The 18,574-nt window shown below is 41.7% G+C and overlaps 1 protein-coding gene across 2 annotated transcripts in view; it reads left to right on the top strand.

Moving 5' to 3' along the window:
• Positions 1 to 18,574, top strand: part of MYO3A (myosin IIIA) — a 192,204-nt gene that overhangs the window by 140,317 nt on the left and 33,313 nt on the right. Inside the window, exons 22-27 of one of the 2 annotated variants that reach the window (XM_019531832.1) lie at positions 3,596 to 3,675; positions 3,812 to 3,853; positions 4,327 to 4,404; positions 12,458 to 12,663; positions 14,839 to 14,950; positions 16,657 to 16,819. In XM_019531832.1, coding sequence (XP_019387377.1) covers positions 3,596 to 3,675; positions 3,812 to 3,853; positions 4,327 to 4,404; positions 12,458 to 12,663; positions 14,839 to 14,950; positions 16,657 to 16,819 — 681 coding nt within the window. The remainder of the gene's footprint in view (positions 1 to 3,595; positions 3,676 to 3,811; positions 3,854 to 4,326; positions 4,405 to 12,457; positions 12,664 to 14,838; positions 14,951 to 16,656; positions 16,820 to 18,574) is intronic. The other variant, XM_019531841.1, reaches the window with a different exon arrangement.

The raw sequence follows: 18,574 nt of genomic DNA, 5'->3' as shown, positions 1-18,574 counted from the left end.
TTCTTGAAAATAGGGACCCTATTGGCCCTTTTCCAGTCCTCAGGGACTTGGCCCGAGCACTAGGAGTCCTCAAACAGCCGTGCCAATGGCTCCACAATGACACCAGCCAATTCCCTCAGCACCTGCAGATGAAGGTCATCCGGGCCAACCAACTTGGATACATCTAAGCCCTGCAGGTAATCCTTAACTAGGTCTGAACCAACAGTCGGGGGACTCACATCCTTCCTGAGCCTCTCTACGCTATCACCCATGAGTACCCCATTGTCAGCAGACAGGAACACGGAGGCAAAGAACTTGTTGAAGAGTTCTGCCTTCTCTTGCGTGTCCATCACCAACTGCCCTACCCTTCCTCGTAGGGGTCCAATGTTACCCCGAGACTTCTTCTTGCTACCTATACACTTGAAGATGGACTTTTTGTTATCCTTAATCCCAGATGCTAATCTAAGCTCCAGTGCTGCGTTAGCCTCCCTTACCAAATCCCTACAAGCTCGGGTCAGGGAGGTGTACACCTCCTTTGTCCCTGTCCCCTGCTTCCACTGCCAGTACGCTTTTTTCTTTGCCTCAGGCAAGCCTGGATATCCGCGCTCAGCCATGAAGGTTTCTCGGACCCTTTTCCTGCCTTCTTGTGCAGTGGAATTGCACCCTGCTGCGCCCAAGGATATCCTCCTTGAGGAAGGACCACCTTTCCTGGACCCCCATACTAGCTACCCCCTGGGCTCCGAGTGCCTCCCTGACTACTGCCCTGAGCACATTGAAGTTGGCTTTCCTAAAGTCAGGCATTTGCGCTGTGCTAGTTACCCTCCCCACCTTTCTCTGAATAGCAAACTGGATCATTTCATGATCACTGTCCCCTAGCCTCCCTTGTACTACCACCTCCCCCACCAGGTCTTCCCCAGAGGCTAACACCAGATCCAGTATGGCGTTTTCCCTAGTACGGACAAGTACCTCCTGCATGAGGTATAGGTCCTGTACACATGTCAGGAACGTTCGTGAGTGGCTAGACCTGGGCGACTGCTTCTCCCAATTGATGTCAGGGTAATTCATATCACCCATGACCACAGCATCCTTTGCATGCACAGCCTCCCCCAGCTGCCTGGAGAATTCCAGATCCAGCTCTTCCTCCTGATGTGGTGGCCTATAGTAAACCCCTACCACCAGATCCCTCTCCCCCCACCTCCTTGAAGTTTGACCCACAGGGTCTCAGTTAAGCCTTCCTCTGGTCCCATTTGGAAGGTAGAACTTGTATACTATTCCCTAACATAGAGTGCAACCCCCCCACACCTTTTTCCCCCTTCCTATCTCTTCTAAACAACCTATAGCCCTCTATGTCTATTGCCCAGTCAAAAGTTTCATCCCACCATGTCTCCACTAGGCCAACCAGGTTGATTTTACTACTTGCAAGCAGGAGAGCAAGCTCCTCCTGCTTGTTCCCCATGCTTCTTGAATTAGTGAAGAGACACCTTAATCCCTCTAGCTTCTTAATGAGAGAAGGTGGTACAGTCTTAGTAGTAGTCTGGGATCAGGTCTAGAAGGGACAGGAAATTGATAGGAGCTCCTTCCCTCCTCCCTGTCAAACAGGTAGAAACAAAGGAACAACAATGACCAGCCCTGCACAAGCTCTTGCCGGGTAATTCCCAGATAATTCAAATAAACTTCCTAATTAAACCACATCCTTTGTATCTTGCATATCTAGTTTCCATAAGTTTTCCATAAATAAGAACCTGAAAGCTCAATATAATTTATTCTGTTCTGCTATGGAGCTAAACATTGTTGCAGTATTCTATATATGTAATTCTGTGTACATGCTGCCACGTCTAAATGAGATCCATTATTTTCTTTATTATATGGGCTATAATGTAGTAGACATCTGTGACAGAAAATAGGTATTTTTCTACTGTAGTTACATAGACAATTACTTGGGAGATAAATTGGTATTATAAAAAGAAAGTTAAAGTTGGAGACATTATTAGATATTACTCTAAAATATTACTGTAACCATACAGTAATCTAAAGTCTTTCCTTAGACAAAAGTCCTCTTGATTACAGATGGAGGTTTAGCTGCATAGGGAATTAAGATTAAGTCTATTTTAAGTCAGGAGAAGCAGGGAAGTTCAGAGTTCATTGTGAAACAATGCCATTCCTACATGCATTTTATCCAGGTACTGGAATTTTTTGTCATACAAAGGTGCAATTTCTGTGGAACCAACACACATTGCACTTCTAGGGAAGAAGCCAGTGACTGAAACACTCTTAAGCAAAAGTGTGAAATAAACCATGGCAAGGTTATTTCTGAATGTTTTTGTCTCCTTGACTTTATGCAGAGCACAAGAATTGTTAAAATGTGGACTGTGCATGGGAACTTTTAAAACAAGGTCAAAAGCATCTAGGCTAGGGACAGAAATTACACATAAAAGGGTATAAGTGATAAAAAAAAAAAACATTTCAAGTCTGTAACACAACAGAACTTCAGTGCACATATACCACTTTCAAAATGTCTGAAACTGGTTTAAGAGAAAGCTGGATGGATGTAGTATCAGACTTAACTGGTTTAGGTTAAATCAATTTATTGAACTTATGTCCTAGATCCCCTCCAGTTTCAAGTTAACTCACAATCTCCCAGCATCCCAGGATGCTTTGCACCTCCCCAGCAAACCTCCCCTTACAGGGTGAGTGGGCAAGCTAGCCTTGGCCCAAGTTGTCTGCTCCAGTGGAGCAGGTTGATTTGCTCTGTCACCTCTTGGTTTCTTGCCTGGGCCACTGCAGGTATGTAGCTGCATTTCTGGAATCAAAATTGAATGTCTGTTCTTTTGCTTATTGATTCAGTCTATGCAGCTTTGGCTAACCTGCGAAGATTGAATCGATTCAGTCTCAGGCTTTTTGACTGTCTCTACTTAGCCCTATTAGCATTCTGATGAAGCAAAGGGGAGTTTGGTATTTGGTGTTATCACAATAACCATGATCCCTTAACATACAACCAGTAATGTGCTACAATGTGTCTGTCTACATTTTATCCACCCATCCCTGTAGAAGCTGAAGACAATTTGTACAATGTTGAGATGCCCCAAATTGTATGTGGGTAGCTAAAGCAATGTCAGTTTGTTAAAATGGTTAGAATTAATTAAGCCCAAAGTGGATTGTTAAGGCATTCATAAGGTATTTTCAGTATTTCTTTAAAAAACCCTGTTCTGCTTAAACTGCCTCAATTCAGCTAATCCTGGGCATCCTAACAATAGAGACATTTCTTGATTTTAAGGACTCTAGAAGTGGAACTACAAAACTGATTTCCCTTTTTTAAGTCACGTTTGAAGCCATATTTACTTGTCAGGGCAGTATAAGGGGACTTCAGTGTAAATGAGCATCAGGGTATTCATGTTTGAAGAGGCTGCCTGTTTTAGTGAGTCATGGCAGAGCCCTGTTTCATCCTCATGTGGCTTTTCCAAAGTTTTCCCTTTTACCCTTGGGAAGGAATAATAAGAACACAAGGAGAAGCCAGAAATCTACAGAGATATGACCTCAGGAGCCTGCACAATGTGGTTCTTCATTTAGCTGAGATGTAAACGTTTTGGTAGGTTGTTTTCCTGTCATCTCTCCTTAGGTAACCTGGCGCATACTAAAAGCAAAAGTGCAATAAATTACCAAATGTGGACTCCCCAGAAATCAATCAGCCATACAAAGGTAAGAAACCTAGTTTCACTGAAGCATATTGAACTCTTATTTAAAGTAGACAATGGCAATATTATCACTACTAACAGTAAGCAAGTAACCCCTTCCTTGGTTTTTTTTTCCCTCTCCTATTTTCTTTTCTGCTTAGCTGGATTTCTTTGTGTTGTGCAATTCGTATTCCTTCCGTGAGGTAAAAACCTACATTTTCCCTTCTTTCTGACTATAGTTTATAGCTACTTCAGAAAAACATTTCCTAGCTGTATTGTTTAGTCAAATAGAAAATATTTAAATATTTGTTTGTGGTATAATCGTGCTCCACAGAGAAGCAAAATAAAAGTGTGTTAAAATTATGTACAGAGCTTCAGCAGTCCTTAATATAAGGGGGATAAAAAATTTTCCTCTTATCACAGTATTTCTGAGTTTTTATCTAGACATTCAGTTCTTAAGCTGCGTCGTGTGTGTGTGCGTGCATATACAGATTGTATGAAATGTAATATACTGGCACAACAACTTCTGTCTTTATGAGTGATTATTCTATAGCCCTTGTAGTTTGGCATACATCCTTTATAAATGATAGTCTTTTAAGGAGTACTTTGTTTTGATGCAAAATACGCTACAGGCCATAAGAATAAGAAGTGTCTTTTTCTTTTTTCATGTTTACAGAATGAAACTGAAGATACAACACATCATCCGAGAGAGACAACCAATATGAAAACACAGACTGTCGCTTCTTACTTTAGAGTAAGATTTTGGATCTGTCCTTACCTTATGCTAGAGTAAAAGTAATGCATACTTTCTCAGTTTTTAAAATGTACCGGCCTCCTTTCCAGGTACTTGTAATTATGACTGTGATTACAACAAATCAGACAAACAAAAGAGATTCTTTCACAATTTGTTAACTTAATAGACAGCCTTGTGAAGTGTGGTGTAGATGCCTGGATTAGGCAGATGTGACAGTTCATGTTCACTCAATAGAATGGAATTGATCTCTTGTTTTGATGCAGCAAGGAGTAAATGACACTTCCCCCTACCACTCTGTCCTTAAAGGAGATAAAGCAGGGAGGAGAGCAGGCGCTAATTGTACTGCATCTCTTTTAGGTTTTAAACAGGAAAAGGGCAATTTTAATTGTCAACAGAGACTCAAGCAGAATCACAGTGGTAGACACTGCTGAACTGGTCCACAGTCCCCTTCCCTCCCCTGAAAGTTCCCTCTAGTTTCCCAGTATCAAACCCCTCAGTAGAAAATAGCAGCAAGACAACCTCCATTAAAGTATACTCAAGCTGAGTTATGAAATCATAATAATTTTTGCAAAAACATGAAAATGTGCTAATAATCATCATTTGCTACCAAGTCCCAAGTGCAGCATCAGGAAAAAAATATCAACCCTAATAGCGAGAGAAAGGATACCCAGACTCAATTCCAGACTGTTCCACAGAATTCTGGTATGACTTCAGGCAAGTCACTCTCTCTGTACCTTGATTTCCTCTGGAGATGATAGTACTGCCCTACCTCACAGGGAGATTGGGAGAATAAATACATCAAAGAATGTAAGATGAACACATACTATGCAGATGAGAACCGTGTAAGTACCTAAAACAGGTAGAATAGCAAGCTATATTATCATAGAAGGCAATAATCAAACTTTGCATAGTGTTCTTGTAAAGCATGTTTCAGAACTGAAGAGGGGTGAATACAGTAAATAATACAAGAGAAAATAATTATTTCGTAGATTTCATAGACATTAGGGCTGCAAGTCAGCTAGGGTCAGAGGATCCCAGCAAGATAAGCATCAAAATGTTTCTTGAATGAGTCCAGAGTAGGTGCCTGCACCACTTCTGGAGGGAATCTATTCCAGGCCTTGGGGGCTCAGACAGTAAAAAAGTTTTTCCTTATGTCCAGCCTAAAACAGTCATGGAGGAGTTTATGACCGTTGATCCTTGTTATCCCTTGGGGCGCTCTGGTGAACAGACATTCCCCCAGATCCTGGTACACACTCCTTACATACTTATAGGCAGCACCAAGTCCCCCCTGAGCCTGCGCTTTTCCAGGCTGAAGAGTCCCATGAGTCTCAGCCTCTCTTCATAAAGCCTATTCTCTTGCCCTCTGATCATGTGCATGGCTCTCCTCTGGACTCTCTCAAGCTTCTCGACACCCTTCTTGAATTGCGGAGCTCAGAATTGGATGCAGTACTCCAGCTGCAGCCTCATTAAGGCTGAGTACAGCAGGAGGATGACAACCTGAGATTTACTTGAGAACTATCTATGGATACAAGCCAGGGTTTTGTTTGCTTTACCAGCTGCAACATCACATTGGTGGCTCTTGTTCATCTTGTGGTCAATCGTGACCCCCAAGTCTTTTTCAGCTATGGTGCTTGTGAGTGTAGCACTGCCGAGCCTATAAGCATGCTGCAGGGTTTTTTTCCTGAGGTGGGAGTACCTTGTATTTTTCGGTATTGAACGTCATCAGGTTTGTGTCCACCCACTTACTAAGATTATCTAAGTCATCCTGGATCGCTAGCCTATCCTCACGTGTGGACACTGTGCCCCAAAGTTTAGTGTCATCGGCAAACTTGGCCAGTGTGCTTCTGACTCCAATGTCCACATCATTGATAAAGATGTTAAAGAGAACTGGTCCAAGGACAGAGCCTTGGGGGACACCACTGGTCATGGAGTGTCATAATGATTCACTTCCATTGACTACTACTCTCTGGGTCTGACCTCAGAGCCAATTTCCCAGCCATCGGACTGTGGTGTAGCCAAAGCCACAGTTGGACAATTTTTCCATGAGGAGATCATGGGACACCAGATCAAAGTCTTTTTTAAAGTCCAGATAGATAACGTCAATCTCTTCTCCCTTGTCCAGGTGATATGTCACCTGGTCATAGAAGGAGATGAGGTAGGTCAGACAAGACCTACCCGTGACAAACCTGTACTGGCTATCCCTCAGGATGTTACCATCAGCCAGCTTATCCAGAAGGGTCTCCTTGATAACTTTCTTCAGAATCTTACCGGGGATTGAGGTCAAGCTGATTGGCCTGTAATTCCTGGGGTAATTGTTGCCACCACCCGGGCTCTGGTCTCCGTTAGGGCCCTGTGCGGCTGGGGTACACAGACCCTGCTGAACTTGGGGGTACTTAGCCCACAGGTAATATTTCTGAGTGCTTCTTATAGCTTGTAGCCTCCCAGGGTAATCGTACGTTTGTCTGAGGTAGTTAATAAGCAGCCAAGCTCTTCCGGGAGCAAAAGAGCATCTCTGACCCCTCTTCCCTCATATATTCACAGCTAGACTCACTGAGCCAAATATCCTTTTAATTATCAGAGAGAGAGAATAGGGAAGGGGGTATCACAAGGGACGTTAAGAGAAAAACACCGTGAGCAATTTCCAATCAATTGAGTCTTGCAAATATGAGCTCAGTGGCTCTTTTAATATGCAACTTCCTACACGTAAATCCTAATTTCTGGCTAGATTCCAAGTTTCTACTTACATATCAACTTCAGGCAGCTGCCTGAGGTATGCTATTTGTCTGTGTTGCAAGATGCCTGGTCAAGGAGGGAGTGTCCCTGAGACCAGGTGACCTGACCTTTAAATAACTTTTCTGACCTCATCACCTGGTTCCAATTCAAAACAAGCGTTATGTGATGCAAACCAATCCTTTTAAAAGTCGTCAGCATCCCCAGGGAGAGGGACCAGGGTCATACAGGTTGTTCTCACAGGTATCCTGGTGGGGAAACTAAGACAAAGGATCTCTACATCCCAGCTCCCCTTAGGTGACCAGGCTCAGTTGCCAAAGCAACCTGGCAGTGTGAAGAGGAGACAGAGAGGGTTGGTCTGTCCCCTTACCCAGGAGAGGCAGACTGAGGATGATTCCTTCACAGCCTACACATGCCATTAGTGCACAGCAATAAATTGCAGATCTTATTGCTCCGAGGAAGTTCCTGGGCATGCGGTTTACACGTGTGCCTGGACTGCAGCACATTGAGCTGGGTTGGAGAAGCCCCACCTGGCAGGGAATCCCAGAGCTCAGCCTGCCAGCCTAGGACTGCTCTGACCAGGTTCAGAGTTCTGCAGAGGGGTTGGCTGGGGCATGAGGCATTTCCGTGTGAGGCTAGTCAACGAGCAGCCCCAGTAGTGAAGCACACTCATACCCTACCCAGCTGGGTCTACATCTACATGTGCACTGCTGCATGCGAAACTCCACAGCAGGGTAGTACTTAGATTTACAAGTACTACCCTGCTGTGGAGTTTATTAGTTTTGTATGCCCTAATGGGGGTGCATGTGTAGATGCTGAGATGTTTACTGCACAGTTAATTAGGCAACTGAGCATTAAATGTCTCATGTAATTTCCTGCCTTTTACATTAATTACTCCAGCATTGCACCTGGAGATTGTTAATTTGGGGTTTCAGCCTGAATTCCAGGCTCCTGTTGGTTTATTTCTTCCTCAGATAATGTTAGGGCCTGTTGGGGTAACATTCAAGACAGAAAAAAGTAAGGAGCAGTCTCAATGTTTAGCAGACTGAATGTAGTACTTTACTATCAAGGAAATAACTGAGTGATGTGCTAGTCCAGTTGCGGCCAACCTTTTATTGCGGGCATGCCAGAAATTAGCTTTGCACCCTCCCCAAGTGCCACTTCTATCTTCTTCCCCTGCCTGATCTTCTGCTCTGCTTTTTGCTTCCCGCTGTATCTGCCTGTCCCGTCCCCAGTCTGCTATGTGCCACACCCAGTGGCTGCCTGGGCTACTTACGGCACATGTGCCACAGGTTGGCAATGCCTGTATTAGCCTGTATTTGAATGTTATTTTGTTTATAGTGTGAATGGAGAAAAAGAGTGAACCAAGTTTTTCTACCACTGATTTCTGTGATTCAATGAGCGAAGAGCAAATATAGTTCCAGAAGCTGGCATTAGGGCTTATTAAATCTTGACCCCTTTTGTGTATGGTGGAAACTCCATTACAGATAACAAAGGACTCAAACCAAATCCTGTTACCATGACTTAGCTGAAGAAGTCCACAAATTGTTGAGAAATGCATATACAGACCTCAGTGGCAAAATGACTTATCTTGATAGTGTTTCACTGCAAGCTGTTGACAGAGCTCATTTTAACACTATACTACACAGTGCAACATCCATCCAGAATGCAATTGTACAACTTAATTGGGAACATATGGTTTTTTGACACCCCACACTGGCTATGTGCATCTAGCTCACTACTGTGATGTGTTACACCCCGCCCCGCCTCCCCCTCACCCCCGCCATGCTGCCACTTTCCTTTGACTCTTAAGATATTAGCCTCTTCATCTGTGTTTTAATAGGATCTTGAAATGGAGCGATTCAGTAACAAGGAGACTGTGGGGCCAGATTCAGCCTTGTTACTAATTTTCAGCTCCTTATGGCAGTCTGAGGTGTAGGCTGACTAGGGTAAGCTGTGAAATGTAAAGGTGAAGTGGTGTTTTTCCACATCTGACCTAGAGGTTTCTTGCGGAGAAGGCAACTACTGTTTCACCAACTGGCTCTGCTCTGATCTAGCTTGCCAGAACCTCATTTTGAGGTGATTTGTTACCTTAATTCTTCTCCCTCCTCCTACCAAAGAAAGGTAGCTTTTACTATCTTGATGCCATTGAGCTATCCCATCATTCCTGACTTTGGAATGCCTGGGGTTCCCCAATAGCTCCAGGAACAGAGATGAAGAGTCTTCTATATAAATATTACCATATTTACTTAAATACAAGATGAGGTTCCCCTCTCCCCCCCAGCAATTTGGCATGGGGTCTTATAATTGCTTACAAGGAAATCTCACTAAATACGTTGTCTATCATTAAGCTGTTACCAAAAGCAAAATGTGCTCAGTAGTGAAAACCAACTGTAAAGTTGATTAAATGTTTTTAGAACTTGGGCAGACAAGTTACTGGAAACATACCACAAGAATAGGTTAGTGTAGCCCATCTGAATAAAACATACAGTAGTGCCCATTAAGTGCAGTCCCCCTCACGACCAACTCTTTAAAGTCATGGTGAGCCACAACTTGGCATACAATTCACCCACAATCCCTCTGTCACCCCTTCTCTCAGTTGGCCGATATGATTGGTGTGGCCCTGCCCCTCCATGAGGTGAAGCCAGACTTGGTTGTCCTGTGCCTAATCTGCATATAAACTTTTGGAGCATCCCAGGACTTCTGACAAAAACACCTGGTTCCGATCATGAGTGGCAGCTAATTAACATTTGGATCCTTAGTCGAGGTATCTGGAGTACAGGAAACCCTTGCCATTCACGGACTTTCCATTCGTGGTTTCAGATATTCACAGTGCAAATATTCAAACCCACGCTCTCTCCCTGCGCAGGCTCTCCCCCTGCACACTCCCCCCACACACTCTCAGCAGCTTTCACGCACTCTCCTTATAGTTTACATTAATTAACTGACTTGCCACCACAGTAATTGAAGGAGCGCGGCGACAATTAACATTCATTGTGGATCATGAGCTCATCCAAGCTTGTAGATCAATTGATCTGCTGCCCTGTTCCCGGGAAAGTTTTTCCTCAAGATACCCTTCAGCAGGTCCATCCAGCCCGCTCCTTTTCATTCTTCCCTCCCCCACCACCAACAGCACCACTGCTGGCTCCCAACATATTCATGGATTTGGCCATTCACAGGATCTCTGGAATGGATCCCCCATGAATGGTGAGGGTCTCCTATACACAGAAATACTAAGCAGTGTTAAATTGTGGGGTCAGCCCAGTGAACTGTGTGGTAAATCACAAGCCTTTGCCTTTGGACTAAAGAAGTACGTACTAAAGTACTGCTTAAAAGTATGTTTATGGAGTACCTGTGCTAAAATTTGCAGTAGTTTCAGAAAAAGGTAACATGCAACAATTCTGGATAAACTAAGTGTGTAAGTACTATATTCAAATTGCTACAGCCATGTTTAATTTCAAGGTTATTTTTTTCAGCTTTGCACTTTACTTCCATGTGCTCAGGGAGAGCAGTCTCTGACAGTAAGGAGACAGTAAGGAGTTGGAAAGGGCTGCTAAGGGAAAAATATTGGGGATGTAGGGAGCAGAGGGCTACCTGACCCCCCCAAATTTATTTTCCCTGCTGTAGCAGTAGGAAAGGAGGGAATTAAAGGCAAACCTCCAATAATTACTTCTAGGCCTGGAAAATTATAATGCATTTATAAATTTTCCATTTATAGAATCTGATTATTGAATGGCCATTATAAAGAAGGCCATTCTTGCAAGTAAATATGGTAAATACGAGGGCATAAAAAGTTGAACTGTAATTACCTGATAAGATGTAACTATTTGATATATGGTTCACTCCACTTACTTCACGGTTTCAGGATTACATCACCACATGGTCTATGTGCATTTTTTAGAACAAGACAATTAAAATACTATTTTTTAAATCTATTTTTTATTAAAAACCTTTCTGCTTTTGCAGCTATGTTCAGGTGTTTTCCTAGATGAACTATGTTTTCCCACAACTTAATATGAGAGAACATAGCATGGCTGATGCAATTGACCAGCAACTACAGCAGTGCAACAGGTCATTAACATTAAACCTTGCAAAAAAAAAGCATTTTAAACAGTGATTGAGGACTAAATGAAAGTTTGTGCTCAATTATTTAGCCATACAGTAGTTTCTGAGAATATTCTCTGTAGGGATTTGATATTCTTATATGCTTCATATCCATATCTATTTATTTCAAGTATTGAATCCTGCTCCCTTAAAGATATCTCTGTGACTAGAACTTCTCCTAAGCCAGTTGCTTTGTGTACCATTAAATGACCACATTAGCAAAATTCAAATGGATTCATACAGGTTTTCCTTGCTTTATGGTGTACATGCGTTCCTGGAAAATGGTGCATAACTCAAATTCACATAAAGGGGAACCCACTTTACAATGTAACAAATAAGGATGCATTACAAGACCTTGACAATACTGACCCCCAGACCCATTTCTACCACTTTTACAAGACAATTTTGGTACTCACTAACAGCAGACAGTACATGCAAGCAGAGGGCACTATCATAATGAGGATGGCAACTACAGAAATGCGTGTTGCAGACAATAAGCAAGGAGCACAGATCCACACAGGAGGCTATATTTTGGTGCGCATCACTCCCACAAAGCACCACACAAAGCAGCTGACTGTGGGCTTCCACCACACCAATCGCATAAGAGTGAATTTACCTCACATATAAGGAATCTTTGGTATATAACAAGGACCATTGCATAAGAGCAAATTCACACGTACATAACCCGCATGAAGTGAGGGAACCCTGTATATATATATATAGAGAGAGAGAGAGAGCGAGAGAGAGAGTAAAAGTTCCATTAACTGGCACGTTACAAGCCAGCATACTCTATTAACTGGCATGCCAGCTTGTAAGGCAAAGAGAAACCAGAAGTGCCCACCATAGCACTTCTGGTTTCACCGAGCCACCACAGCCCAGGGCAAAGCAGCCTGCGCTGGCCTGGGGGCATGACAGGTTGTGCGGGGCCCATCTCCCTGTCCCACAGCAGCAACACCCTGGGCGCAGCAGGAGAAGCGGCAGCCCAAACAGGCAAGGACACCTGTTCAGGCCACTCAATTAATTGGCATATTTTGTTATCCAGCATCCCCCATTACCAGGGGATGCTGGATAACAGAGCTTTTAGTGTGTGTGTGTGTGTGTGTGTGTGTGTGTGTGCGTGAGTGGTTCCACAGATGTGAAATGAAATTGCAAGTGCACCACTTGCATCTTACAGGCTTTTAATATCACAGTGAAAAACATTTCCTTTATTTTCTTACAGTACTCACTGATGGATTTGTTATCTAAGATGGTGGTTGGCCAGCCTCACTTTGTCCGTTGCATCAAACCAAATAATGACCGGCAGGCACATAAGTTCGACAAAGAGAAAGTACTGGTGCAGCTACGCTACACAGGAATTCTGGAGACAGCAAGAATCCGAAGACAGGGTTATTCTCATCGCATTCTGTTTTCTAACTTCATAAAACGGTACATATGGGAAACATGGGCCTTTTTCCATGATGACTGTCATCTGATGTTTGCTGGTTATCATCAGTGTGCTTGGCACTATCTTAAAATAGAAAGGTGAAAAGAAAATCCTGGCCGAAGAAGGTGACAATCTGGACTGGACAGACAAAATAGTTCTGATGTGAGGGTAAATGCCTCCTTTTTGATTAACAGGGGGAAACTGCCAATCCAAAAAAAAACTGTTTCAAGCTCTCTTCAGACTCAGAAATCACTCTGCTCACAATTTGGAGACTTTCCATTAGGTTTTGAAACTTAGAGATTTTAATGTTTTGAATTTGGTGTAAAAAGGTGACAGCCTCGCTAAATCATAACTGTTGCTTTAGCTGCTCAGTGTTAATCTAGTTCAGCCTCTGGCATTGCAATGCTACTTCATAGCTAGGATTTGATTAGAGTGTATCCAAGATTAAGATGTAAACTTATGAATACATGTTCCTGCCATTTTTACATTTAGTTTATAAGTGTTATTCATATGTTAAGAAAAGAGTATCACCCTTGTTGTGAATGTGAGAATGTTAAAGTAAAAAGCCCCACTCAAATGAGAATTATTAAACAATAATTTTGAATTGCTCTTTACAAATGAAAGAAGTCAGGCATTTGCCTATATCAGAACATAAATTTACAGGGGAGGGGAAATATAAAATATGCAGAAAACACCCACTCTGATCAAAACTCTTAAAAGAGCTAAGGGATGTTATATAGATTTTTCAGGAGTGCTGATGGGGCCATCACTTTGTCTGGAAAGCACAGCCTGATGAGGCATAGTTAACACTGTATCAAGTAGTGAACAAGCTGTGATGTGATTTTTGCTGCTTGTTTTCTAAAGATTTTGGTAATGGTAATATAAGAAGGGAATTGCCGGGAACAGCAAATATAAAAAGCAACCTCAAGTCACTAAAGCTCCACTGAAGTCAGCAAGGCTATGTTGATTCACACCACAGGAGGATCAAGCCCCATGCGCAAGGGTTTTGTTAAACATCTGTCAAGTTTTATTTGAGCCTTGTAGTTAAAGTCCTGGCGGAATGGGAAAGTTTGTTTATCAGACTAAAAATCAGCCAATCCAATCAGTAGTAAAATGAACAAACTGCAGATTTAGTGGCAGTAATAAAGGAATCAGCACTGTTTGTCCTTTTTATTACATACCATGGGGAAACTGCCTTCATTTATAACTGTACAATTCAGGATTTGTATGTCTAGATGAGCTGGACAACAAAAAAGATGACACCTAACGTGGCAGATATCCCACACAGTAGTGTTTCTGTAACTGTTCTTGAACTCAGAAAACTTTATGGTTTTACCCCCTAGTTCTACATGCTAATTATTATCTTGTTGGACACAGCCTGGTGGTCTTTACAGTAGACCTATGTGAGGTTGTGTTGTAGCAAAGGCAAAATATGTTTTGGAAATTTTTATGTAAGAGTGCTCTGTCCTTAGCTGAAAGTACCCAGAAAATGTTTCCTTAGAGCACTTAACTTCAAATATTAAAACCTGAGGTGAGAGAGGTAATCTCTCAGATATGTATGACCCAAGCTACAAAGATCGTCATACATCAAAAACAACACCTTAAATTATACCCAGGAAAAAACTAGAAACCAGCATGGTGTCTACAGCATGTATGTGAAAAACTCCCTGCAAGGATTTAAGTCATGTTCTGCAAGAGCTGAAGTCTGAGTGGTCTTCATAAGTAGCCCCAACTATTGCGGTAGTCAAGCTTAGCCATGGCAAGGGCATGGATACAAGATAGTAAGTTCATTATTTTGAAATAATATAGCTAAACAGAAAACAATTGTAAATAATAGGATCAAAGTGTTTGTTGTCATTCACAACATGCAAAAAATTGTAAAGGCAAAGAATTGGCAGAGGATCTCACTAAAACAGCATGCTTTATAAAAGCCCTGTAGTGATGTTCTAGCACTAAACGCCCTCCAGAGTACACAATTTGCAATAATCCACTTTTAATGAAGTTACTAAATGCTGCCTTTAAATGCATGGTGGTTTTGGCAGGTTGTTCTATTATAGAGTATTTTTTGATTCTTACAAAGTTCATTTAAACCTTGTATTTGTTGGATGAATGATATGCATCTGAATCTTTCTTTTGTTCAGTATCACTATAATGAAGAATCATGCATTTATCTTTAGGTATTCTCTCATCTGTTATAAAACAAATGCTGATCCTCCAGTCAGCCCTGAGACCTGTGCTGCCATCTTGGAAAAAGCCCACCTTGACAACTGGGTTCTTGGAAAAACCAAAGTAATTTTTTTCATATTAGCATGCATTATTGGATTTTATAATATTTTTCAGTTTCTGTGGTATTGATGGAATTTCTTTAGTCTAGATTCACTTTTGTTTAACAAAGAGCTTGCTTTGCTAGATCTCTAGAGATCTAGACTAAAATCCTGGCCCTGTTGAAGTCAATAGCAATATTCCAGTCAACTTCAACAGCACTGGGATTTCACTCTCTGTATACAAAGGAATTTGAAACAATGAATGTTCATACATTTTTTTTGAAAGTCTGTTGTGGAAGATCAGTTTTAGGAAGCTTTAATATATCCTAGTGGCAGATGAGAGTCCTAAACTTCAAATAATAATAAAAAAGCCTCTAAACATTTTCCACTGAGCAATAGAGTTCAAAATGTAATCTGGTTTCAGAGACCTGTCACAAGAAAAAGATTTTTCCCAGCAAAAGGGGAGGAATGGACCTGACAACTCAGCTAAGTATGTGGAGAAGGGCTGGCTGGAGACAAATTCTAATGTGGGGTTAGGGGGAGGTTTTGTTTATGGGGTAGGTATATATCTGTTGACTCAATATTGCCACTTGACTATGAGACAGTTCATCAATCACTCATCCACCCTCCCACCACAGCCTTCCCCTTCTAATGAGCTTCCTTTGATGTACCAGAAAGGTGCTCCATATCTCAACAAAGTATCCTTCCTCCCAACTCTGTTAGCAACTCCCTCCATGACTGACCTTGTTATTCACCTATTGTGACACCCAGAGATTCTCATCTAACACACCAGAGGTGGATGTTCATGGTGATAATGGCATGTAGAAGAAGGATCATCCTCAGGTGTGGATGGGCATTCCTGAGACAGGTTCTACTAAAGGAGACTGGAAGAGGGAGCCAGGGGGATGCCCCCCTCTTGCCTTAACCTCTCTCATATTATGGGGCAAGTCCAAGGGAGAAGTCCAAGGTGGGTGGGGACTATGGGAATGCACTCATCGCCATTTATTTAAATGCAATTAGTCCACATCTACAACAGCATAACTGAGAACATAATTTGACACACAAAGACTGCAACAAAAGGAGCAAAAAGAAGAGGAGAGAGAACCTGTGAAAAAATAATGTGCCTGAATCCCCTCTCATCTACACTGGGTAGCTTTGTACCAGCACATCTCCATTTACTTCAGAAGATGCAGGTGTGATTTACCCCAATAGGAGAGCTAGGGCTACTGTTTGTAGTATTTCTGCTTGTCAGCTTTCCAAGCTGTTTTTTCTATAGCATTAACTTCCATTTAGGAAAAAAGCAATTTGAAAAATAAAATAAATTTGAAAAAAAAAATGGCCTGATACAGATACAGAGGAAAAAAGGTTGCTCAGACTTGAATCAGTTTTGTGAAACTTGCTTTAGAGGAAAATGTTTGTGATCTATACTCACAAACTCAAGTTTTACATTGTAAAAATGGTAAAGTATCTTCCTGTGAAAACACAAGTGGTGGTTGGGATTTGGGGGTGGAATAATATTAACAGTTTTGGCTGCTTGTGGTACTAAATAAAAACAGCTACATTCATATTTCAGCTTTGTCATCTTCAAAAATTATCATTTAAGCAATACGACTAAAGATTTAATCCATTTTTTGATCCTAGTACGTAATTCCCACTGATGCTAAACAGACTGAAATTCATTAGTGGGGAGAGAAGATTAATTTACATTGTGGGGTTTTTGCTCTTTTTAAGGTGTTCCTCAAATACTATCATGTGGAGCAGCTGAATTTAATGCGAAAAGAGACAATTGGCAGGATTATCTTGATTCAGGCTTGTGTCAGGGGGTGGCTGTGTTCAAAGAGATACCAGAAAATAAAGGAGAAAAGGAAACAAAGTGCTGTTAAAATACAGTCAGGTAATATCTCAACAGTATTTTACATTAAAGATAGCATTTTACATTAAAGATAGCATTTTGTGTATGTATAGATATATGACTCTACACACCTTCTTACATTTTGCTCTTTTACACCTCTTGCATTTGACAAAGTACCTTATAGTTCATGCTACGTATATTCTTTTGGAAAAAAATGTCAGTTAATCAGTTTATGACAAGAAGTTCTTCAGTGCAGTTGTGTTTGTCAATGTTATATTTAGGAGACTAGTTTAACAATAGAGGGATGTGATTACATAAATGATATTGTTATTAGTAATATTTGAGCATGCTCTGACAATATTGTGTAGGATACAAAAAAAAATTGAATGCATTAACCATCTTGGATAATAAGCCTAATTAAGTCATTGATTGAAAAATTGCTAACTGAAGGATCTCTCTTAGCTGTGAGCATCACCCTCTTGTAACTTCCAACTTCCATACTATTATTTATTAAATGAATTAATAGTAAAGATACCCACAGAGATCACAGGAATTTTTATACTGTTTGTGTCTACCTGCCATAGTTTTTGAAACCTCAGTTGTCTCCTTTATTTGAAAGTTTACTTCTATGTATATATACCTGGAAAAAAAATATTTGTGAATCCTTTAATTCAGGTTCTGTTATTCTTTGCAGCACTCTTTTGTATCATCTAATGAACTACTTAATTTTTCCTAACTCCTTTTAGCTTACAGGGACTATGTTGCTCATAAAGATTATAAAAACATAAAAAAAAATCACAAAAAGGAAATGTTGATTACCAGCTTTCAAGCAGGTAAGAACTGTTTGCTTTCTAGGGTTTTAATTCACTGATTTTACTCTTTATACATAATAACTTAGGATCTAGATCAAGCTCCTCCATCGCTCCTGTAAGCATCACTTGCCTCCCCACTGCTCATGCAGATCCTGTCCACCCTCCCACCCCCAGCAGATGATGGGTACCCTTGATTGCTCCCACAGATCCTGACAGCCCCCCACCTCCTCCCAGAGATCATGCCTCCCCACTATGGATCACTCGTGACCCCATTCCCTGCAGAGCCCTAATCCCACCCCATTCCCCTCACTAGCTACCCCAATTCCTACTTACCTTAGATCAGGGGGCCATTTTTAATGCAATTTAGCCTCCCCCTAGCCTCTCCCCACCTTAATGTCTGTACTTGGCTCTAGAGAAAAGTTGAACTTCTGTGTCTCTGACTTCCCCTTACATTACTCTTAACTACCACACCACAAGTTAGGGATTGCCCAGGGCTCTCTCCAGCACTTCTTTTGAAGCTGGTTCCTTGGGCAGTCAAGAGAGGGAAATGTATGCAGCCTGGAAGAAGAAAACAAGGTGAAGAATACTATATACGTAATTATTCAGTGGCTGGGGAGAAAGCAACTCCATAGTCTGCAGTGGGAGCCTACCTTTTTAGCAGGTGTACTACAAATTAAGCCATGTGCCTATGCAAGTGCTACTTCAATCCCCTTTGCTACCCAGTATACTGCTCTGCTTTATCCTCCATTCTATATGCTCCACATTTGATCTGCTGCTCTGTTTTCTTCTCCCTACACTATCTGCCACTGTGCTGCATGACCCCTCTCTTATCTGCCATGTGCCACACAGAGTCTGCCCATGACATTTGTGGCATGCTCACTACAAGTTTCATAGTTTCATAGTTTCTAGGGTCAGAAGGAACCTGAGTAGATCATCTAGTCCGACCCCCTGCCATGGCAGGAAAGAGTACTGGGGTCAAATGACC

Source organism: Crocodylus porosus, unplaced genomic scaffold (genome assembly GCF_001723895.1).
Source record: "Crocodylus porosus isolate Cpor-Errol unplaced genomic scaffold, CroPor_comp1, whole genome shotgun sequence".
NCBI lineage: Eukaryota > Metazoa > Chordata > Crocodylia > Crocodylidae > Crocodylus > Crocodylus porosus.
This window is presented reverse-complemented; position numbering and strand designations above follow the sequence as displayed.